This window comes from Myotis lucifugus, unplaced genomic scaffold (assembly GCF_000147115.1).
Source record: "Myotis lucifugus unplaced genomic scaffold, Myoluc2.0 scaffold_103, whole genome shotgun sequence".
NCBI lineage: Eukaryota > Metazoa > Chordata > Mammalia > Chiroptera > Vespertilionidae > Myotis > Myotis lucifugus.
In genome coordinates, this window is record NW_005871151.1 from 1,589,327 (window position 1) to 1,613,428 (window position 24,102).

The following is a 24,102-nucleotide window of genomic DNA, read 5'->3' on the forward strand; positions in this document are numbered from 1 at the left end:
AGTTTTGCCCTAACGATGAGCTAAGTGTCTGCGGATTTACTCTCCCTTCTGGGAAGGCACTTGGGACCAGAGGAAGGTCATGGAGGGGACACCTCATAGGAATGCTTTCAGCAGCCTCCTCTACCAGCGCTGGTGTGTCTCCTCTGTAGCCAGGTTAACGTCCCGAATTCCAGGGGTGATCGCTGCCCATGGAGTCCCCCAAGCCTGCCTGGCTCTCTTTCTCTTAGAGACTGCAAGTCACAGATCCTAGGAGGCCCCATACTCTGTCCCAGCCTGCCAGGAAGTCTGTCACTCTCTTTTTATCCTGCCCACGCCTGGCATGCAATAGGTGTTCATCACATGTCCTCGTATGAGCCACCCAAACAAGACTCACTGTTCCACAGACATGCCATGTCCTTTCCTCGCGCTGGCCCTTTCCTTATTCTCTTCTATCCTGCAGGATGCCTGCCTCCATCCTCCACTTCTTCCCACCCAGAGGCCCATGCCAATGCACGTCTCTGGGAACTTCCTGTCTTCTCTACTAGCAAGGAGGGGTCCCATCGCTCCGTTCTCCTCCCTGCAGAGCCCTCTGATTGGGTGCGTAAGGTGTTCCCACCCAACTCCAGGGGTGCCCTTCACTGTGGCAGCCTCTTCACGTGTGCCATTCCCCAACTTTGCAGTTGTGTGGGGCAGCCCAGCATTGTCACACGCATGTTCTCACGGTTGTGTTGTTACCATGATCTCTCTTCATTGGTCCCCGCCATATGCCTTATCTGTGTCTGCTCTGATAGCCCTGTGTTGGATGTTTCATCATTCAGCTCTGTTTTTTTTTTGTCTATGGATGGAGGAACTAATTGAAACACTTTATTTGAAAAATGATGCATTAATCAATAAAAAATTTAAAGAAAAAGAAAAATGATGCAAAAGCATTGAGAAAATAACAGTTTCATAAGTTGATGTTGACAATGGTTGTCTGAGTTCGTTGGGGCTGCTGTAACAAAATACCACAGTCTCAGTGGGGTGTCAACAGCAGAGCCTTGTCTCCCACAGGTCTGGAGGCTGGGAGCCCCAGGTCATGGCACCAGCGTGGTCGGGTTCAGGCGGGGGCGGGGGGCCTGCTCCCTGGGTACGGATTTCTCGCTGTGCCTTCCTGTGCTGGGAGGAGTGAGGGGTGTCTCTGGAGCCTCTTCTATAGGTGCACTGATCCCTTTCAGTGGGACTCTGCCCTGTGAGCTAATCACCTCCCTAAGGCCCACCTCCTGATACCATCACCTTAGGGGTTAGCACCCAACATACGAATTTGGGGGTGGGGGTGGGGAACACAAATATTCAGACCATACCAATGGTCAGCACATTGAAATCTTACCATGCAGTGAAATCTTATCATGCACCAGGCACTCCACTAAGTGCTTTATATATATATACTAGAGGCCCGGTGCACGAAATTCGTGCACAGGTAGGGTCCCTAGGCCTGGCTGGGTCCCTTCCTTCCGCCTGCTGCCAGCCGTGGCCTTCCTTCGTTCCACCCCCTGGTGGTCAGCGCACGTCATAGTGGGCGGTCGAACTCCTGGTCAGTAGAAATCCCAAGGGGACAATTTGCATATTAGCCTTTTATTATATAGGATGTATATATACATATGTACATATGTATATATGTATATATGTTATATCACTTAACCCCTACAGTTGCCCAGGGTAACATTGCTCAGCATTATTGTGCCTGTTTTGAAGGTAAAGAAATTGGGGCCCGGAGCGATGATTAACCTGCTTATGGTCACTCAGTAATGGATGCAGCCAGGGTCCCAGCCCAGAGGTTCCGGGGCAGAGCCCAAGGCGGCATCACTGATGAGAATTGTGCCATCAGCTGTGCTACCTTCATAGAAGGGGGCGTTGGCTTTCTCTTCCTGGTGCATCAGTGTGTGTTGAGCACTGTGGATGCCAGCCCCTCCGCGGGGCCCTGGAGATGGAGATGAAAAGATGGCTCCTGTCCTCAGGGTGTCACAGTCTGGACCGGAGCCAGGGGTCTGAATGTGCATCACAGCGCCGTGCTATAGATGGTTCACTTGCCTTTCCTCTGCGGTGCTGAGTTAGCAGGAAAGGACATGGATGTGCTCTGAGACGGTTGCTAGGAAGAGACGACTTTCAGAGGGAATTTTGAAGGATGAGCAGAAACTCCTGTTCAAGGAGGGGAGGGAATAGCACGAACCAGGATACAGACATTTGGTATCATCGCCCCATGTCTGAAATGACGCCATCCCTCCGTCCTGGATAAAAATGCAAGCTGGCAATTATACAGGCTTATCTTGCTCCAGCCTCCTCCATCCATAAGGCTCTGCCGGGGCTCTGGGGGAGAGGGGAGTGGCTGTGCCAATGCTGAGGGCTAAGTGGACCATCTGTCTTCCCAGGGGCTTTGACCAGCTGCCCCTGATGTAGCCATCAGCTAAGCCTCTGGCCAGTGAGCAGACATGACCCCTCAGGCCACCGGTCCTCATCAGGCTCCTGGCAGCCCTGCTGCAGGGAAACTGAGGGCAGGCCTGCTCCCCTTTGCACGGATGGTTCCGCGGAGGAATCTGCCGCTTTCAGACAGTGGTCCCATGGAGGAACTCTGTCGTGCTAATTGTTTCTGCCATTCACTTCCTTCAGATTATTGCCCTAGTGCACCTGTTATATGTATGGCAGGTTGGCCTTGGGTAAGAGCTTTCTTCAGGTCCAGGCTCGCTCATCCAGCCCCACCCGGCTTGGCCACCTCACCTCATAGTTGGTGCACCCAATCCCCAAATTACCACCTTCCTCCAACGTCTTTCCTCTTCCAGCCCCTGTCCTGAATCTCAGCGCCCACCAGGAATCTCAGCGTCACCTTCGGCTGCTTCCTCTCCATTTTCCCCACATATAACTCTCTTCAGGATCCCTCCAGATTCAGCCTCCTGGCCGGCCACTGTCCTCTCACCATCTTCATCAGATCTTCAGTCCACATGCATCTCGTCTAATCTCTTCCATGATGTGTCCACCTGTTACCCCTTATCTGTCTACCATCCACCACCCATCCACCCAGTCAGATCCTTTGTGAACTACCACATCCCAGACACCAGACTCGATCATGGGGCAATCCACTCAAACACACCTGGCACGATCCTTGACCTCCCTGAGCTCAGTCAGGTGGGATGTAGACCAGCAAACAGGTGATCCCTACCTGCAGAGGGGCACGTGGTGCTGAGGTGCCTGCCTGTGAGGAAAGCCTGACCTAGTCAGGGTAGTCAGGGCAGGATTCAAAGAGCAAAAGGCAGCCCTCAGAGCTGAAGACTGGGTGATGGGCCATCCAGTGCTGAATGGGGAGCGGGGGCGAGGAGGAGCAGAGGCCAGACCGGGACCGCGGTGAGGGCACGGATGGCGTGTCTTTACTCACCCCGTGTCCCCTGCATCCTGCTCATTGCCTGGCAGATCGTGTGTGCTCAGTAAGTATTGACCGAATGAGCCAGGGTGAGAGGGTTTCCTGCAGAGCAAACCGCATCTGAGAAGGCCCGGGTAGAAAGAGAGCGTGGGGACGGGAGGCTGGGAGCCGGGCTCTGCGTCTGGCACTTAGCACAGGGCTGCCCGGAGGCCGGGAGCTCAGGGGCAGGCCGCACTGCTCCCCACGCCTCGCTGATGGAGTCCAGGCTGCTTAACAAAGGTTATTGCTTCCCGTGGCCTCTCATCTCTCCCCTTCTCTGCTCTAACCGTAGAGTCCTGCTCACCACTCCCTGTCCCAGCACCCCTGTGTGCGGCCACAGTCCCTTTATTCTCCTCTCTCCCTTCACCTCCTGTCAGTCGTCTGTTAAGGCGCTGCGTCTCCCACTCATACACGTCCTTCTGACCTGGTCAGAACTGGCCCTTCCGTCTCTTTGCTCCCATAGCACTTGTGTGCTGTGCAGTCATTGCCCCATGATCACACTCCACTTCATGATAATGGCGTTTCACTGTGGGCCGCCCGTCTCTGCAAACAGGATGAGCTCCTTGAGGTCAGAGGGACCAGGTGGTTCTCATCCGTAGGTGCTCAGCCATCATATTAAAACTTCTGTTGTTGTTTTCACCAGCACAATTGTATTTATGATAGTTCTTCTGTATCAAACTAATTGCGTTGTGCCCGGTAGTCCCTCAGGAAGGCATGTCTGCTGTTTATGAATATTCTATGTTTGCTATTGATATGCATTATAGATGGCACTTATTTCATTTAATCGGTACAGTGGCCTGATGAAGAGGTGTTTCCAACATTTAACAGAGGAAGCATCAGGTGTGCAGAGGTATACCTGACTCAGGTGTGGGGAGGTATACCTGACACAGGTGTGCAGAGGTATACCTGACACAGGTGTGGGGAGGTATACCTGACTCAGGTGTGGGGAGCTATACATGACTCAGGTATGGGGAGGTATACCTGACACAGGTGTGCGGAGGTATACGTGACACTGGGAAGTCCGCACTCCTGAACGCCAGCTCTGGGAGTGAACCCAGCTTTGCCCTGTGTAATGCTGAGCTGTACTCCAGTGCCGCCTCTGTAAGGGCTGGTTGACGGAGGTGGGATGAAGAAAAGCTGTGGAAGCATGAACAGTGAGGTACACTGATATCCAGTGACAGCCCCCGGGACTCCTTCTCGGTGCCTGGTTTTCTTTGGGAGAGAAACAAGCAGGAAACAGACCTCAGGATGGTGCCGGCTGCACCCAGCCGGCGAAGGAAGCCAGAAATAAGGGGCCAGTCCGAGTGTTACCGTGCTCCACTTAGGACACCCGGGAACACAGGTGTCTAACTCACAGGTACGGTGGTTGGCTTGGATGGCGTGTCACCAGCCATTTCACCCTCCTGGTCCTTGTTGTCACCTGAAAGGCTGAGGTTGGTAGCACGTCCTCACTCCTTGCGAGCCTCGCCACCCTCGCCAGTGGGCACTGATTTGGTCACATGCCTGATTTGCTTTCCCAGTTGCTGTTGGAAACTGCCACAGGTAGAGGGTGGGTGAGGGGTGAGGGTGTGCTTTTGGGGCTCGGTGCTCCCTGCTGACCCACGCCCTGTCACTCCCCACAGGCGGAACCCTCTGCACTTCCACCTCATCGCCGACTCCATCGCCGAGCAGATTCTGGCCACGCTCTTCCAGACCTGGATGGTGCCCGCCGTGCGCGTGGACTTCTACAACGCGGATGAGCTCAAGGTACGGCAGGGGGCTGCCTCCCGGTCTCCTCGACTGGGAGCTTTTCTTGTTTATGGTTTAGGGGACCTCAGCCATGGCAGAAGTCTCAGCTCCCCACTGGAAATGCCCGGGGATCACTGAGGGTGCGGCCACCCGAGTCTGCTTTTATCCTCCAAAGCCTTAAAGCAACCACTTCCTTAGCTCACAGTGTCCATGGGTCTGAGCAGGTCTGGCCACCCAGGCTTTCTGTGGAGGTTGCAGGCCATGGGCCTGGAACGTATCTGAAAGAGATCTATATTATGATCTGTTCCCCCATGAGGTAAATAAATGCTGATCCTGGGCTTGGATTCATGGATTGTCATTCACTGGTCATAGGACCCAAAGTGGATGACCTGTACCTTTGCTGGGTATGTTTTCTCACCTGAAGAAAGGTGCTGCAATGCCAACCCCATGAGGGATTAAGAGGCTCAAACGAGAGGATGTATGTGAGTGTGTTTTAAAAGACTGCTGAATAAATGTTAAGGATCATGTTGGGCCGGAGGGTTTCAGCCAGGTGAGATCCATTTGATCCCGTCACTCCCTCCTCGCTTAAAACCCTCCTGTTGTGCCACTGTGCTTGCGTCAACATCTGGTTAAGAAGTCCTGCATCGTCTGGCTCTGGACGCTCTTGTCTTTCCTGCAAATTCACTGAGTTACTGGTTCTCTCCGCCTTCTCTGCTGGGTTTGAGGCTTTGCTTGTGCTATTCCTTCTGACTGACATGCCCTTCCACTCGCCTTGTTCCCCACTCCTGCTCGCCCTTCGGAGCTCAGACGCATTGCCACCTCGTCTGATAACCTTTCCCGGTTTCCCCGGAGAAAAGGACACGTTTTCTCCTCGCTTGTCCATCCACTGCTTCAATCTTGAACCTTCTTTGTGGGGGAGGGGACGGGGCCCATCTGGTCCTTTTCCGTCTTGTGGTGCAGAGTTGGAACCCCGTCGTGCTTGTGGGTTTAACAAATTGCAGTTGTTAGAGGAAGGTGTAACTTTGCAGAAATACATGATGCTCTGTCTCCAATCACCTTGGGGAGGACTAAACACCTAGGCATGAGGCTGATTCCAGCAAATTGCTTGTTCCAAACCTCATAAAGCCATTATATTTTCATCTCCGAGCCATAACATTTTAAATAGATCGCAGAGATGCCGGCCAGAGCTGCTGATTTTCCCACATTTCAGGCTCTGAGGTTGATGGAGACGCTCAGAAGTCAGCGTTTGGGGATTGTCGTGGTAATGTGTGTGCCGTTCCAATCTATTCTGAGCTAAAATTGATTAACACTCTCAAAAAGGGAAAAACAGAATTTAGCAAATTGCTGCACTAATTAAGGTAAAAGCAAGCCACTCTGTCTCCCGGGTGTGCGGGCCAACACCGAGGGGAAAAGCAGCGGGAGGGGCGGCGGCATCTGGCACGGAAGGCTGCGTCCGCCTCCTCCTCCTGCGTTCTCCTGTCTCCGGGCAGTCCTGGGCCGTGTCCCTTGCAAGCCTGTACCCTCTACTGTTTAAACAAATATCTATTTTTATTGATTTCAGAGAGGAAGGGAAGGAAGAGAGAAATAGAAACATCAATGATGAGAGAGAATTATGGATCATCTGCCTCCCACATAGCCCACACTGTGGGGATGGAGCCAGCCACCTGGGCACGTGCCCTGACCGGGAATCGAACCGTGACCTCCTGGTTCATAGATCGACGCCCAGCCACTGAGCCATGCTAGCTGGGCCTGTACCCTCTACTTTTTAAGAAAAGACAAAGTAGCAGAAAACAAAAAGCCCACGTTCATCTCCTGGCCTGCCGCGGAATAGCTCTGATTTGGGTTCTGAGCCCGGCTCCATCAGCTGTTGGATGGGCTGCCAAGGGAGGGATCAAATAAGATGGCTCATGTGAAGGCCCGGCAGTGCCCGAAGTGCAGCAGGTCCTTCAAGATGCCCCGCTCTCCTTTGCAGCCGAGGCAACATGGGATTAAAAGGCTCTGACTGTGTAGCCCGTTGTGGAATCTGGGGAGAGTTGGGAGGCTGAGGAGTAAGGTGCCGAGTGCTGTCATCTATGGGAACTTCCAGGAGCTCTTGGAGGCAAGGGGAGTGGGAGGGAGGAGATGGGTCTTCTCACTCTCTCCTGCCCCCTTGAGGGCAGGTAGACCTGCTGTTCATTATTTTACTTACTGGACTGTTAGCCACGTGAATTGAGGGTTTAAAAAAAAAAAAAGAATTGGAAAGTACAAACTTGGTGAGTTCTAAAGGACATCGTCTCCCGTGTCCTGTCCTCCGGCATGTACAGCACACCTCGTCTTGTTGCACTTCACAGACGTTACGCCTTTTACAAATCGAATGCAAGACCCTCCCTCGGCAATAAGATTGCAGCTGGCTTTCCTTCAACCCTCGCTGTATTGTGCTGGCCTGGAACGTGACCCAGCTCTCTCCTAGGTCTGCCTGCCCTCGGGGAGCCCCTCCCTGCCCCGTCATCACACAGGGGTTCCTTTGTCATATGTTGTCATAGGGTCATCGGCATTTCTCAGTAAACTCATGGCGCAGTGTAACCTTTCACGCCTTTGTGTGATGAGCAGGTAAATGTCTCTCTCTCCCCAGGACAGAAAGCGCCAACAGGGCCAGCAGTGTCCCGTTCGCTCCTCATCACCTACGTATCCTTGTGCTGGTGTGAGGCCTGGCTCATAAAAAGAGATTTGCTAAATGGCCCGGCTGCGGTGACTCAGTGGTTAAGTGTAGACCTGTGAACCAGGAGCTCACAGTTCGATCCCCGGCCAGGGCACATGCCCAGGTTGCGGACGCAATTCCCAGGAGGGGGCGTGCAGGAGGCAGCCAATCAATGATTCTCTCTCATCATTGATGTTTCTCTCTCTCCCTCTCCCTTTCTCTCTGAAATCAATAAAAATATATTTTTTAGAAAAAGTTTGCTAAATGAATGGTACGCAGTAATGCGGGCTGGGTCCCTGAGAGACTCGAGTCATTAGGAAGGGGTTCTCCATCACTGCCAGTGCTCACTGCATCCTGAGGCCACTGGGCAGGGACCCTGCGGAGGCGTAAATAAGGCAGCTGCCCCGGCACCACCCACGTCAAGTCCCCAGCGCAGGCCTGGGACCTGGGACAGGTGCGTGTCTCTCCACGACAGGTACACCAGGCAGGGAGCACAGCGAACCCCATCCCTGAGCTGACGCTGGGGGAGGAAGAGCAGGGGAGGGGCGGGTGGTGCTGGGACCTTCAGTGCCTTCAGGAAGCGTGTTGGGGGGCAGCCTCCTGAAATCCCTCGGACAGCTGTTGGGAATGGCGTTTCTCAGAAATACCCCTGTGGGCCCCTGATTGTGTCTGTGGTGCAGGAGAATGGAGTGGCAGGGAAAGGAGATTTCTGAAGGATCGGTGCATGATTAAAGATGAGCCTCGGGAAATCCGCGGTGGACCAGTACGCCCGCTAGTCTCTCTGGCCTGTGAGATGCTGGCCCGTCTTCCTCCTGTTTACATGGCCTGGTCATTCCCAGCCTCCAAGGCTCCGTACCCACAGGCTGGCAGGACTGAGGGCGTCTTTGTGCTGGGAACCCACAGCAGAAGGGGCTGCTGTCCCAGGGGAAGGGCCAGGACGAGAAGGGGGCTGGCTTTCCTGCCGAGCTTTGTGGATGGCGGCATCCCAGGACAGCCCTGTGGGGCGGAGCGAGAATTTTATTACCTCCCTCTCGGGTGATTTATAACTTGAAGCACAGAGTTGAAGAGCATTTGCCTAAGATCAGGCAGGCGGGTAATAAATGCCAAGGCTGATGGTTGACTCTTCGCTTTCCAAGCGAAGCGATGTGGGACATGGGATTGTATACTTCAGGTCTTGCCGCCATTCGGCCCAGAAAGTCCCCCCACGCCACCCTGGGGCGAGGACGATCCCCAGCTGGTGAAGGGAAGCGGCGCGGGGGGGTGGGGGGGGCTGTTTCGTGATTCGCTGTCTAGCTTGTGAAGTGGAAAGCGGACTATTTACAGAAAATATTGGTGTTTGACTCTGAAAATTGGCTTCCTGCTCACACTGGTGCCTTTGTGCTGGCCCCCAGGGGGGACCGCAGAGGCCTCCGCGGGTAACTGCGACCTCTCGGCACCCTGCCGGCTGGGGGGACCAGCTCCTGTTGTTCCTCTCACCAGGGAAGGTGGGCAGACTGCCCCCATCCTGTCTGTCTCCTAGGAAGGTGTGCTTTCTGAATGATGGGCATGTCCAGCCAGCAGGGACTCGTGATACCACGAAATCACAGGGTCTCGGGTGGGAAGCAAGCCCAATGCCCACAGCTCCTTTTGGACAAATGAAACCCAGAGGGTTAAGCAAGCCCCCTGAGGTCTCACAGTGACTCTTTCCAACACCGTTGTCTTCCAACAATTGGGTTTGGGTTTTAGGATTGCCAGGTCCAGGCCATCGTTCAAACGGACGGCACATACCCTGGGGGTGGGGGTGGGGGTGGGGGAAGGCTGGATCCGTGGGAGGTAGACTTGGCTTGCAGAGAAGGACAGAGGACCTGGGACTGGCTCATGGAGGACGAGATCAGCTCTAAGACGCCCTGCAGAGAAGTGAAGTAAGGTATGTGTGACCTTTGGGATTGCCGTGCAGTTTAATAATATTGTAAGACAGGTAGTAATGCCTAGAGTTTGTCTTCCAAGAGCTGGTCTCTCCTCTGTTGAAGATGAATGCAGCAAGTGAGGTCTTGTGATGAAAAGCACGGTGCTTGGCACATGGCAGGCACTCAACCTTAGCTTTGTATTAGGCTTCTCTCTCTGGGACAGCAAAGGCGAGGTCAGGGCACAGATGTGGAGAGTGAAAGGCATTCAGAAGCGTACCTTTCTGTACGTAGAAGACTGGTCTTGGGCTTTTAAATAGTAGACATGGAAAATTGTAGGCAACCATCAGAGATGGTCATCTGCATTAGAAAAGACTCTGTGTCGTTGGTACAGTTCCCTCTATCCACTGGCAAATGTTTCTTTATGTAACGGGGTGTCCTAGTGAATGGGCCCTGTCTCCTTCTGAGTCATAGACTCTTAATTAGGAAGGAACTTGGCATTCGCCCGGTGTAACCTTTCCCTTTCTTCTGTGATGTTCTACATGAACAGTCATCACTCTTCTGCTTTTGAATACTTCCAGAGATAAGAGATCATTGCCTCCCAGAGGACCCTGTTCCACATTGAGAGACTCGACCAGAAATACCCACCTGGCGCTGTACTGAAGTCTTAGCGTTCTGAGTCTCTCCATGGGTCCTGAGCGTTAATAAAGACCAAACGTCCGTGTATGGATCGTTGTGTGTTAACTCACCTGCTGTTCCCACTAGATGAGAGAACCAGGAGGTCAGCACCCAGTATACGTTTTATCTCTATGCCCAGCTTTTAGGATGAAACCTGGCCAGTTGTGGCTCCCAACAAATGCCTGGGTTCTATGTGTGGGGCTGCAGAGTGAATGAACAGGGCAGGTGTCTGAAAACCTGGCATATTTCCTGAGTCGTCTCCTCATCCCCCAGAATCCTCTACCTGAATCCCGAGTGGCAGTGCTCAGTACTTACTTTGACACTTACATGTGTCTTCTGGCATGTTTGTGTGACACATGGTTTCCAAGGTGTTGCCTGCCTGGAATGTGCTCACCCTCGTCTCCGTTTCATACATCCGCCGTTCTCTGTGGTTCCCTACAATACAGCGGTTTTCCCAGATCTACACAGTGACACGTCCCACCAGGAGCTATAATTGGTCTGAGCTCAGAGACTTCAACTCTGTTACAGCAAGTGGCCCCCGACCCTTCTCCCTCCCGTCGTGAGCATTGATCCCTTCTCAGTTGCATGGCTGTGATCTCATTGGTGGTCATTCACCTGGATAAGAAGGAAATGCCTTCGGGTACCTGATTGCATTGTGTCCTCTCAGGAGTCCCATGCTATCGAAACAGCACACATGCCCTTTTGTTTACCAGAGAAATTAGCAGAATGCTGCTGATCGGGGCGGAGGTGATGTTGAAACCTAGCTCTTCTGGCCTTCAATGCCATGCTGTTCTCTTGTACCACAAGTCTCCCCTTCCAGAACTTTAGTTAAAAAACAACTTCAGTGCCTACTTGGTGTGGCTCAGTGGTTGAGCGCCTACCCACGAGGTCAGGGCACATGCCCGGGTTGCGGACTCCATCCCCAGTAGGGGGCGTGCAGGAGGCAGCCGATCAGTGATTCTCTATCATCATTGATGTTTCTATCCCTCTCTTCCTCTCCCTTCTTCTCTCTGAAATAAATAAAACATTTTTTTAAAGAACTTCAGTGACTCATGTACTAGTATTTGGTTATGATGGTGGATTTTGGAACATAAGCTGGACCAGAAAATGAAAAAAAGAAATGAAAGACCAGAGGTATTTGATGGGTAATGAGAAAGTAATGGGTGGAGTGAACTGGGAATTATGGTGTGATTAGGAACTTTTTTCAGTGAGGATGGGAGTCATTGTCCAAATGTCTTGAAAAGGATAAAAGGCTGGATTTGGGGAGCAGAATTTTAGATGAGGCACACTTTTTGGCACGTCACCCTGGGATGGAGTAGCTGAGGTGGTGTGGTGAAAAGTTAATAAATACGAGGGGCCCCGGTCACTTAAGGCCAAGGTGTTAGAGGGTCCATCCAAAGGATGATATAATCTAAGAAAAGTTGTCAGGAGCTGAACAGAATTCTATTCATGGAGCTCAAAAGGGGGCAGGCACTTCCAATCCAAGTAAGTCAGCTATAAGTTCACATCAGGGTACACGCTAAAAAATATTTGAATTATAAGGATTAAAAAAATCCTTCCATTAAGAATAATAATAACTCTCATTAATAAGAATTGATTATGTGCCAGCATAATAGCCTTACATGCATAATCTTATTTTATCCCCACCATAAGCCTTGAGGTGAGTATAATGATTTTCACTCATTTCCACATGAGGAAATGGAAGGTCATAAAAAAGACTGGAAATTACTCAGCCTTGTGGAACCAAAATAGCAATGAATCCGAGCAGTCCAGCTCTTGAGCAGGGCTGTCCAACAGGAATATCAAGATGTAATTCTGAAGCCTTGGCTGGTGTGGCTTAGTTAATGAGCATTATGTCCCATGCACCTTGAGGTCCCGGTGCCATTCCTGGTCAGGGCACATGCCCAGGTTGCAGGCTCCATCCCCAGTAGGGGGTGTGCAGGAGGCAGTCAATCAACGTTTCTCTCTCATTGATCTCTCTCTCTCTCTCTCTCTCTCTCTCTCTCTCCCCCTCTCCCTCTCCCTCTCCCTCTCCCTCTCCCTCTCTCCCCTTCCTTTCTTTCGGAAAATCAATAAAAATATATTTTTTAAAAGATGTAATTTTAAATTTTTTAATAGCCACATTTACAGAAGCAAAATGAAACAAGTGAATTGCATTTTAATAATATTTACTTAATCCTGTATTTCAAAATTATTATCATTTCAGCATGGGATCAGTATTCTAAAAATTACTTATATATTTTATGTACTTTTTAAATTTATTTCTGGAATCAAGTGCATATTTTAAGCATCTCAGTTTGGACTTGCTGCCTGTCAGGTGCTCATAGCCATGTGTGGTTGGCAGCGCCGGGGTCGAATTTGATGTTTAAGGCTCCACTGAATGCAAGGGCAACCAGTGGACAGAATCATATCATCTTTGAAGAGTAGAAATTCTACCTCAGTTTTTCTGCTACAATAATACATGTCCTAATAAAATGCTTAGGTTTGAGGGGGAAAAAAGACAGAGACCCAAGAATACCAGCCAAGCTCTCTCATGTATAAACACAACAGGAAAATGACACGCTATGCATGAGCCCACACCGTGTACCCCAGTGTATACTTCCTGGAGAAAGCATCCAAAGGCAGCCAGCCAGCCACAGAAGTAATCAAAATGAATATTCACCAGCAAAGAGGTCTTGTTATAAAGGGGCAGGAGGTTTGCACTGAAAGGAGTTGCACATGGAATGATCTGTAAATAATTGCTCTTAGTCATTTGCAAAGCCGAATGCAGATGCCAAAAGTCGCTCTTGAAAACATACAGAAAGCCAGCTGCTCGTATTGTAGAACAGCCTAGAGCGGTGTGCATTGCGATCCCAAGCGAAGTTTTTGTGTGTTTTGTTGTGTAACTCAGGTGTGATTTTTAACCCTTCACTCTGATCATTAGCGTAGAAAAAGGTCAGATGTTTCCTCAAAGCTCCAATGTGACCACTAGTAAAGCTATAAGTAGAATGAAAACTAAGTTATTGGAGAGGATTGTTGCAAGTGAAACACAGTCTGTGGCAATTAGGAAGGAAGCAAATAAAAGGAGAAAGAGAGAAATGGTTCTAGAATGTTAGGTATCCATATGGGGTATCCACTTTATACCATTTCCAAAAATTAGCTTGAAATGAATCTTACACCTAAATGTGAGAGGTAAAACTATAGAACAGACAGGAAGAACGCAGAGGAAAAAAATCTTAGTGACTTTAACGTAGACAAAGATTTCTTAAATAATATGCAAAAAGCACAAACTAGAAAAGAAAAAAGTTGATAAGTTGGACTTCATCTAAACTGATAGTTTTGTTCTTCCAAAGATACTAATAAGAAAATAAAATGACAAGCCACAGACTGGGAGAAAATATTTGCAAAGTACAGGTCTGATGAAAGATTTGTATCTGGAATACATAAAGAACTCTTACAACAGTAACAAGAAGTCAGATGACCCATACTTAAGAGACATCACCAAAGAGAATGTAGGGATAGCTAGCAAATCCGTGAAAAATGCTCACCATCTTTAGTCAGCAGAGGAAGTCACATTTAAGATGATCATGAGGTACCACTACACACCCAGTATAATGACAATAAAACAGCCCAGAACTCTCAAGACAGTGCTGATGGAAAGTGTAAAATAGAATCATCATGTAGGAAACTAGTTTTGTTAATTTCTTGAAAAACTTAAACATACATACAAAGTATGGCCCACAATTCTAGTAAGAATTGCACAGCTGCAATTCTGCAGTTCTACTAGGTATTCATCCAAACAGAAATAAAAGTAGGTTTATAGTTGTTCTCATGGAAAATAATACAATAATTAATATGTAGTAATATAAGAATAAACTGTGTTTTGTGTACTCACAGCTGTATACCTCCTTTTGCCCCGCCCTGTATGTGTACATAAACATTTATTCTTGAATATTCATAGAACTGAAATGTCCATCAAGTGGAGATTTGGTGAACAGTGGTAGTATATCCATTCAGTGGACTGTTCAGCAGTGAAAAGAATGAACTGATGATACATGCAAAGTATGAATAAAAGACATTTTTTTGGCATGTATCTGTCCAATTTTCCCAGCGCTACTTATTAAAGACTAGAGGCCCGGTGCATGAAATTTATCCACGGGTATGGTCCCTAGGCCTGGCCGATGATCAGGGCTGATCTATGGGGTGACCAGTGGAGCGATCGGGGGGACCCTGCTGGCACCTACCTTGGCTGGCCTGGGGCATCTGGCCTGGGGGCAGCTCCTGCATTGAGCGTGTACCCCCTGGTGGTTAGTGCATGTCATAGCAACCTGTCATTCTGCTGGTCATTCCACTGTTAGGTCGATTTGCATATTAGGCTTTTATTATATAGGATGCTGTCTTTACCCTATTGTGTGTTCTTGACTCCTTTGTCATGTATTAACTGACCATCTGGGTGTGGGTTTATTTCTGTGCTTTCTGTTCTGTTCCATTGATCTGTGTGTCTGGGGTTATGCCAGTACCATGCCATTTTGATTACTATGGCCTTGTGTAGATTGAGATCAGGTAGCATGATTCCTGTAACTTTGTTCTTCTTTATCAAGATTGCTGTGGCTATTCAGGGTCTTTTGTGGTTCCATATACATTTTTGGATTATTTGTTCTAGTTCTGTGAAAAACACTATTGATATTTTGATAGCAATTGCATTGAATCTATAGATTGCTTTGGGTATTATGGCCATTTTAATGATGTTAAGTCTTCTATCCATGAGTATGGCGTATGCTTCCATTTATGTGTATCTTCTACAATTTCTTTCTTCAGTATCTTATAATTTTCCAAGTACAGGTCTTTTACCTCCCTGATTAAATTTATTCCTAAGGTGTTTTTTTAATGCAGTTGTAAGATAGCAATATCTTAACTGCTTATTATCTTTAAGAAACACAACTATAATAAATTATAAATTTTAAAAATAAAATTTATATTAGGATGTTTCAGAATATGAAGACACATTTGCTGTGGATATGTTAATTTCAGATATTATAAATGCAACAAAATATATAAATATACTTACACAATTTTATATATTATACACTATAAATATTATATAATATAAATAACATTATTTTAATATGTAACAAATATATTAAATATAAAATATATTTAATTAGATTAATAATTTTGAATTGGTGCCGCACAATCATGTGATATACAAAGCAAAAACTGATAAAAATATAGGATGTATTAGGAGAGTTTCAGCCAATGAAAAGGCAAAAAATATTGTTAATGACACAGGCAGTTTTTAAAATATAATTGATATCAATAGATATCAAGTTTCATGTTCATAAAATGGAATAAAAGTGGATTTCCTTATTCCATTTTAAGTGTTCATGAAAAAAATTTCTTAAACTGAGGGTACAATAAAACCTCATTAAATTTCAAACCACAAAAATTAGGTAGGCCCCACTCCTGACCACAATGCAATAAAACGACACATCAGAAGCAAACTTTTTAATGGCGGTTCTAAATACTTGGGTGTTAGGGGCTTATGAAGAATGTTCCTAAATGCTTACTTAAGCCAAAAGGAAATAAAAGCTAAAATCATTACCCATTTTGCAAACAGCAGAGGTGGAACGTTTCACGCTACGGTTGATGGAACGTCCCCAAAGCTGTCACTGGAGATGTCTTAATAGCCTTCAGTGCCTTCATTATTCAGAAATGAGACCATGATAAATGAGTCTCACACTCCGCTTGGAAACTCAAATAGGAACAACGGTGTGGACCTGGGGAAAGCTCGAGGAAAATCAAGTGAAGGGCACGAATTCATGAGGCAAGGAAAGGACAAAACAGAAAACCAAGATTAACCCTTCGTACGCCATAAGCGTCTATAGATGCTTTAAAAAAATCATTTTTCGTGAGAATTTTCAACTGAAAATATTCAAGAACGCCCGAATTGTGAGTAATATATTTATTTTTATAATATTAATTGCAAATTGATTTTTTTTAATTCAAAATATCGTGGTGTGTGGGGATGGTTTCCGTTTTGGACGCGTGGCAGTTAACTGGTTAAAATTTTTTAAGCTGATTCTACCTATAAGGAACTGCAGGCCTTTGGAAAATTGAGTAATGAACAATGGAGAAAATATTAATAAGCTAACCAATGAATAAGATGGCTTACACTAATATGCCTAAAATGGTAACAAAAGAACAACTACCACCAACATTTATTGCTACTTATATACCGGGTACAGTCCTAAGCATTTCATGTGGGTTATCTCATTTCACTCTCACAACAACCCTTTAAAATCAGTGCTATTATGACCCCATTTTGCAGTCGAGGCACCTGAGACCAAATACAATTTGGCCATGACATCTCTGATAGATAGAAGTGGACACAGGAATGAAGACCTTCAGCCTGGCCCTGGGTTTCATCCCTATAACAGAATACTATGTACCATCCATGCTGATTTAGGGAAGCATTGAAGTGTTTGCCTGAAATAATGTTGGCATACAGGCACAACTGGGAGATTTTGCGGGTTTGGTGCCAGACCACCCCAACAAAGCAAGTCATAATCTCTTTGCTGGTGGATGGCCTTGCCTACAGTTTATTAAATAAATAAAATAAAAAAGCTCCATGACTGTGAAGCGAGATAAAGTGAGGTATGCCTGTGTATTACTGCCAATCGCCTGAGGCACTGCCAGCCCTCATTATTTTGAATTAAACTCTCCTTTTGAGGTTTGTCAGCTCTCACAGGTAGCTTGCATTCAGACCACACACCATTGCATGGTTCAGCTTCCAGGAGCAGGTTCTCAAGCTCCCCTCCCCCACAACGAGCCACCTTTCCCCATCAAGCTGAGTGTGTCTCCTGGCATTTTTCTGCTGTGTGCTGTTTATTTCCAGGTCACCTATGCAGAGCGTCCAGAGTTTGAGGTCCTAATTTTATGCAGTGCCTTCTCTCTAACTCCTAATTAGCCAGGCCCTGGGCCTCCCCTTCTCTCTCCTGCACCCCTAGCCTCAGCAATGGAAGCTGCTTCCCTTAGGGCAGGGCAGGTTCTGAAATTACTTGTAGTCTCATTTTCGAACTCTGACTTGCTTTTATTTGTAGTTTTGCTTTTATGACAGCTTAAGTTTTATATATATAATATATATAAAGTATACAATATATAATTATCCTATATAATAAAAGCCCAATATGCTGAGTCCAGTTGTCCAGTCAGCTGTTCAACAAATCAAAGCGTAATGTGCTAATGACTAGAGTCCCAGTGCATGAAATCCTAAGTGCTGCCGCAGAGGTGGAGAGGCTTCTGGGCTGAGCGGTGCTCCCCCTGTGGGGAGTGCACTGACCACCAGGAGGCAGCTCTTCCATTGAGCGTCTACCCCTAGTGGGTCAGTGCACAATCATAGCAACCGGGCCCTTCGCCATTTGGTAGATTTGCATATTAGCCCTTTTATTATATAGGATATGCTAAGGCCGCTCAACCACTTACTATGACATGCACTGACCACCAGGGGAAGACAGTAGACCGCTTGACCAGTTGCTATGATGTGCACTGACCACCAGGGGGAAGACGCTCCAGCTGGTAGGTGAGCTTGCTGCTGGAGTCCAGCCAATCAGGACTGAGCGAGACGGACCGGACACGACCTGAAGCCCTCCCGCAGTCCCTTCCCAGCTGGCTAACATCCCACGTCCCTCCATGGCCCCAATCATGCACTGGTGGGGTCCCTCAGCCTGGCCTGTGCCCTCTTACAATCTGGGACCACTTGGGGGATGTTGGAGAGCCGGTTTCTGCCTGATCCCACAGGCCAGGCCAAGGGAACCCCACTGGTGCACAAATTTGTGCACTGGGCCTCTAGTATTTACATAAGTATATGTATTATATGTGCATATTAAATGTATGACATACATTTTAATGTATCTCAATATATGATATATAATATACATATCTAATACTTATCTATTATATACTTATGTAAACATATACATCTATACTAATAAAAGGGTAATAATCTAATGAGGGTAGACGTCTTCTGGACGACCATCCAGACATCCTTCTGGACAAAGCTGCAGTGACTGCCTGAGGCTCAGGCAAGCCGCGGATGGCAGCTGCCGCTGCCCAGGGCCGGCCTGAGGCTCAAGCAGCCGTACCCAGCTATGACACCCAAGGCTCAGGCCGCCAATGGCAGCAGCAGTCGGGGGATGGGGGCAGTGCCTTCCCCTGATCAGCCAGATCACCTCTGGCAGAGGGAGGCCAGGCTGCGGCTTAGACTGGGGCCTGAGGCAGAGGTGGTTAAGGGCAATCAGGCCAGCAAGGGGGCAAGGTAGGGGCAATCAGGCAGGCAGGCAGGCAGGCAGAAGGGTTAGGGGCAATCAGGCAGGCAGGCAGGCGAGCGGTTAGGAGCCAGCAGTCCTGGATTGCAAGAGGGATGTCTGTCTACTGGCAGTCAGACATCCCCCGAGGGGTCCCAGATTGGAGGGGGTGCAGGCCGGGCTGAAGGGCCCACACACACACACCATGCATGAATTTCGTGCACTGGGCCTCTAGTGTATAATAAATTATATAATATGTATTCTATAATATGATAGATTATATACTGTATAATAGTTAGATTACATATGAATATATTACATAGGTGTACATATGTTGTATATGATATATAATGTATATACATGTTGTTATATAGACCTATTATATGCATAATACATCTGTTTTTATTTATTTTGCTGGGAGGGCTTTTGGGCTATCTAGTTCACCATGTTACCTAAAATAGAAGTCTTCTCTCCCCCTTCCCTCCCCGTCTGCTATTTAGAGCTTAGTATAACTCTTAGGGAAACTGTTCTTAGCCCCCCGCCCCCCCCACCCCCCGCTTCTATTAATATTTGGGTTCCCTGCTATAAGTTGTCATGCTGCTCTGTGCTTCCTTCTTTATGGTAATTGTCATTGTATAGTTATTTGTTAAACACTTTCCTTGTATAATTATTATTTAAATTCTTTTGACACCTAAATACTGGTGATACTAGTAAGTCTAACTCATCCACTACAATGTGACGTTCGTGTGGGTGGACACCCTCTGCTTTTGACCATCTCATCCCTATTGTTGACACAGAGCTTACACGTAATTGACTCTAAGGGTAGGGAAAATTTGTATGTGCCCAAGAGAAGTGGAAAAAATTGTCAAAGGAAAACTTCAGTAGGTTTGAATAATTGAAATGTAAAAACAAAAACAACCCAAGGGGAACATTTTGAATGTCAGTAAGCAACTAAAACAAAATTAAATGGCAAATGAAAACTGGGAAATTTATACTTGAATCAGACACAGCGTGTCACATATAATGAACTCTTACAAATCAATAGGAAAAATAGACCAATGGAAAAATGGGTATAAGATAAGAATGAAGGATTTACAAAAGAAAAAAAGCAACTGGTTAAAAAAAAAAAGAAAAGGAAACTAGTATCCACTTGGGAACAACTCATGAAAGTGTCTGTTGTAAATAAACATGATAGCCTTTCTTTTTTAATAGTTTTGCAATATGTATCAAGGTTGTTAATAAACATATACAAGCTACTGGAGGCAGAAATCCTTTGCCTATGGAAATTGAGTCAATGGATTTAATCACGGTATAGTTTGTTTACAGTACTAAAAATCAGACACAACCTGCCCAGCCAGCATGGCTCAGTGGTTGAGCATCAACCTGTGAACCTGGAGGTCATGGTTCGATTGCTGGTTGGGACACATGCCCGGATTGTGGGCTCAATCCCTAGTAGGAGGCGTGCAGGAGGCAGCCCATCAATGATTCTCTCTCATCATTGATGTTTCTATCTCTCTCTCCCTCTCCCTTCCTCTCTGAACTCAATAAAAAAATATATATATAAAAAAATCAGACACAACCTAAATCCTAACAGTGGGGAAAGGATGGTGAGAATATGTTACAGCCTCACAAATGGATAAAGCTTTTCAAAATCACTTTTTAAAATAAGATTTTTATTGATCTAATAATGAAAGTTGAATGTTGCTTGAATAAATGAATAGGGAAACTACTTTTGATTTTAAGATTAGGTTAAAAAAGATACAAAGCTACTTCCCCCAAATTTCAAGGTATCTATATTAGTTATATAACTAGAGGCCCGATGCACAAAATTCATGCAAGGGGCTCAGCCCTCGCAGCTGTGGCAGCTTGCCTCGACCCTCACAACCCCGGCTTCGTCCAGAAGGTCATCTGGAAGGACGTCTGGAAGGTCGTTCGGCTGTCCGGTCTAATTAGCATATTACACTTTTATTATTATAGATTATTATAAAAGGAAGAATGTATGGCAGTAGGTTCTCTCTGGATATAGGGATTCTACTGGAATTTTGTTTTTACTACATTTTACAAAATATCCACAGTAGTGCAGTTTTTAAAAAAAATACGTTTTTTTCTTCTGAAGGAAGGGGGGAAGGAGGAGAAGAAAGAGAAAACAGAAAGAGACGCCTTGCTGCTCTTCCAGTGGTGGGCGGCGTTGTTCATGGGCATGAGAGCGGATGCCCACCGTGGGGTCCAGCCCACCTGCCTGCGAGTCCTGTTTGTCCACGCCCACGGCGATGCCCTTTCTGTGATGGCGCTTGTCGGGGAGAATCTGAGTGAAAACCCATGCACTCCTTGGGGGCTTCGTGTGCATTAGCGAGCCCACTTTTTTTTACCTAGATCACACCTGGGGTGTCTTCGTAGGACAGGTACAGGAGCAGAGCATGATGGGGACCGAGGTCACTGAGGACTCGCTCCGAGCCCTTTCACACTGCCTCTGACTGCGTTCTTCCTGTGCTCAGAACAGGGTCGCTCATCTGTTTCAGACTCGCCGTCTTGGTCTCTGACAGTTTGCAGGAGAAGCTGAGAAATGTTTGCTTCGCTGCAAGTAAAATTAACAAACAAAGAACCAGGAGAGGTGGCTTAAACCAGCTGTTCATCTTCTCACATAGCAAGCAGCCCCGAAGGTTGGCAGTTCCCATCCTTGGGGATTCCCTGGGGCTCCTCATGGTCACAGTGGTCAGAGCAAGTTCGGTCATCTCCTCACAAGACAGTGGAGAGGAAAGTCAAAGCCTCTCTCTCTCTCTCTCTCTCTCTCTCTCTCTCTCTCTCTCTCTGTCTCTCTCTCTCTCAGTCTTTTCTCCCCAATCCCCCAGCCGACTTTGCTTCATTGGCACTGGCCAGGAGTGACTGTCAGGTCTTGTCTGCGGGGGAGACGGGGAAGCGAGGGTTCTGTGTGTCTGCCTGTGTCTTTCCGCTTGCAGTCTGCACAGCCGAGAAGTGGAAGAGCGGCTCTGGGTAGACGAGCAGCGGAATCTCTCACTCCCTCTGTGGGTCTGTGATGAGAAGAGATTGCATACTGAGGAAGCAGGGTCCTCAGGATACCTGTAAGGGTGGCTCTCCCTGGCCTTCTCTTTGGAATCTGACGTCTGAGTTAACTAGCTTGGGGTTGGGCTGGGATAATGTTGTTGGGATTTCCCAAAGCACTCCGTCCAGACATGGGGAAGTTCCCAGACCCTCCCGGAGCCATTTTCTCAGTAGCCCAGGGAAACTGGCTGGCTTGGCAAACCTCACTCTAATGCATAGATAGCGGAATTCTCCCCTAATTAAGAGGCAACAGCTCAGGTCTGTGCCTCCGTGGACATCAATCAATAGATAAGGGTTTGCGGCATGCGTGCTATTCCGGGAGAATTCAGATGTGGGGAAGCTCGTGTCTTCTCCAAGGATTCGGTGAAAACGAATGAACTGGACCAGTGCAGCCTCAGTCAGTTACCAGCTGGACCGTCAGCGGCGGCTGCCCCTGGAAATGGTGCTGAGTCTCGGGCTTCCTTGTGATTTCCAGAAGTGCCGGGGGCCGGGGGCCCGCTCCCCGGGGCAGGTGCATCCTTGTGAGGAGCAGAGGGTGTGAGGAGGGGTGCGGAGAGAGGGCGGGGAGCCTTCCTTCCTGCCTGTGAATTAATGGCAGGCTGTTGTTGCCTGAAGAAGAGAACGCCTCTTCCCCACCACAGCTCCTGCGCCGGCTCACTCTCTGCTGAGCTGAGCTGGGAAACTTAATGCCCTTATCATTGCGCTTTTTCTGTCAGAAAAGAAAGAAATGCATTTCTTCTATCCGCCCGGCACTTCCTTTCGTTTTTCCACTTATAAAGGCGACACCTTTTGATAGCAGAAGGAGCTAATAAACCGGATCACTAACACTATCCCCCAGGACCCCTCCGGAGGCCCCGGGGAAAGAACAAATAGGATTATGTTTACCTTCTGGCCTTCGGTATCTGTGTAGTCAGTATGTTCACATTTGGCTGAAAAACAAGCAAATTGAATGTCTGCTCTATGCATAGTATCCTGAAAAGCTCTAGGGGGGGTTTCCGAGGTAAAGAAAAGCGGATCTCCCCCACATGAGGCTCCGACAGGGAGACCGTGTGTGCCGGAGTGCCTTGCCCGCTGAGTAAACAAGGCGGGGAAAGGCATGCTTCCTGGCACGTGAGTGTCGACCTAACTGGCCTGATGTTTGGAAAATTGGACTCTTGTTGTACAGTGCGCAGAATCCATTTTAAAGTCGATGTCCCTGGCCTATTCGATGGGTTCCAGGATGGAAGAGGGAGCTGCATGGCATAGGCATTATTCAGTTCCTCTCTGAGGTCCTGCTTCTCTTATTTATTGGATAATTTGCAGCTGGAGCTAAGGCTGTGCCCTCTGGGGCATCGCAGAAATGAACAGATCCATCCAAGACCCTGCTCTCAGGGTTCTCAGTGCCAGAGACCCAGTGCCCTATGGATCCTGGGGGCAGGATGTCTTAGTACCGTGGTTGGCAAACTGCGGCTCGCAAGCCACATGCGGCTCTTTGGCCTCTTGAGTGTGGCTCTTCCTAAGCCTTAGGAGTACCCTAATAAAGTTAATAACAATGTACCTACCTATATAGTTTAAGTTTAAAAAATTTGGCTCTCAAAAGAAATTTCAATCGTCGTACTGTTGATATTTGGCTCTGTTGACTAATGAGTTTGCCGACCACTGTCTTAGTGGATGAGTAGAAAATCAAGAAGGAATGGAATCAGTTCACCTCCTCTCAACTGACCTTTTACACTCTGACCGTTTCCCAAAGGGAAGTGCAGTGTTCAGGGTGAAAGGTTTCCCTGTAGACTGCTTGCATCCTGCCCAGGGGGCTACCTGGGAGGCAGCTTGACCTCAGCAGCCAATGTGGCAGGGTTTGCACCTGATGGACATGGCAGGCGAGGGAGAGAGGAATGGAGTCCGACACTAGAATGCTGGTCCAAGCTGGTGGGTGCGTGGTGCTGTCATCTGAATTGGGGGAAACTGAGGCAGGAGCCGGCTTCAGTGTGTTCTATCTGTCATCTAGACATCCACTGAGAGGTGGTGGCCAGGGAGTCAAACGTAGGTGGCTGGAAGCTGTCCACAATGGAGAAGTGCTCATCCTTAGGGTGATTGTTTTCCCTTCAATAATGACAGCATGCGGGATCAGCAGGGGCCCAGGTGTGCCATTCTCCAGGCATCCGGAGAAGAGGTGCGCCCAGGTTGGGGCACAGCTAGGCCTATCCTGGGACTGGGACCCAGCAGAAAGGACCGACTCATCTCTCCTTGTGGGGGGCAAGCATGAGAGTGCTCTTGACCTGGTGACGTTCACATTTGGGGCGGAGACACCGGGGAGCTTAGGTGGACCTGTTTGGAGAATGAACGCTAAGCAACAACAACATCTATCACTGGACCTTGAAGCCCTGGGTCAGTGTGAGGTTGAGCATAGGT

At 48.0% G+C, this 24,102-nt stretch overlaps 1 protein-coding gene across 1 annotated transcript in view; it reads left to right on the forward strand.

The window, feature by feature from the left end:
- LARGE1 (LARGE xylosyl- and glucuronyltransferase 1) overlaps positions 1 to 24,102 on the forward strand; it is a 305,112-nt gene that overhangs the window by 106,299 nt on the left and 174,711 nt on the right. The window contains 1 exon segment of the mRNA XM_023757230.1: positions 5,029 to 5,152. Coding sequence (XP_023612998.1) covers positions 5,029 to 5,152 — 124 coding nt within the window.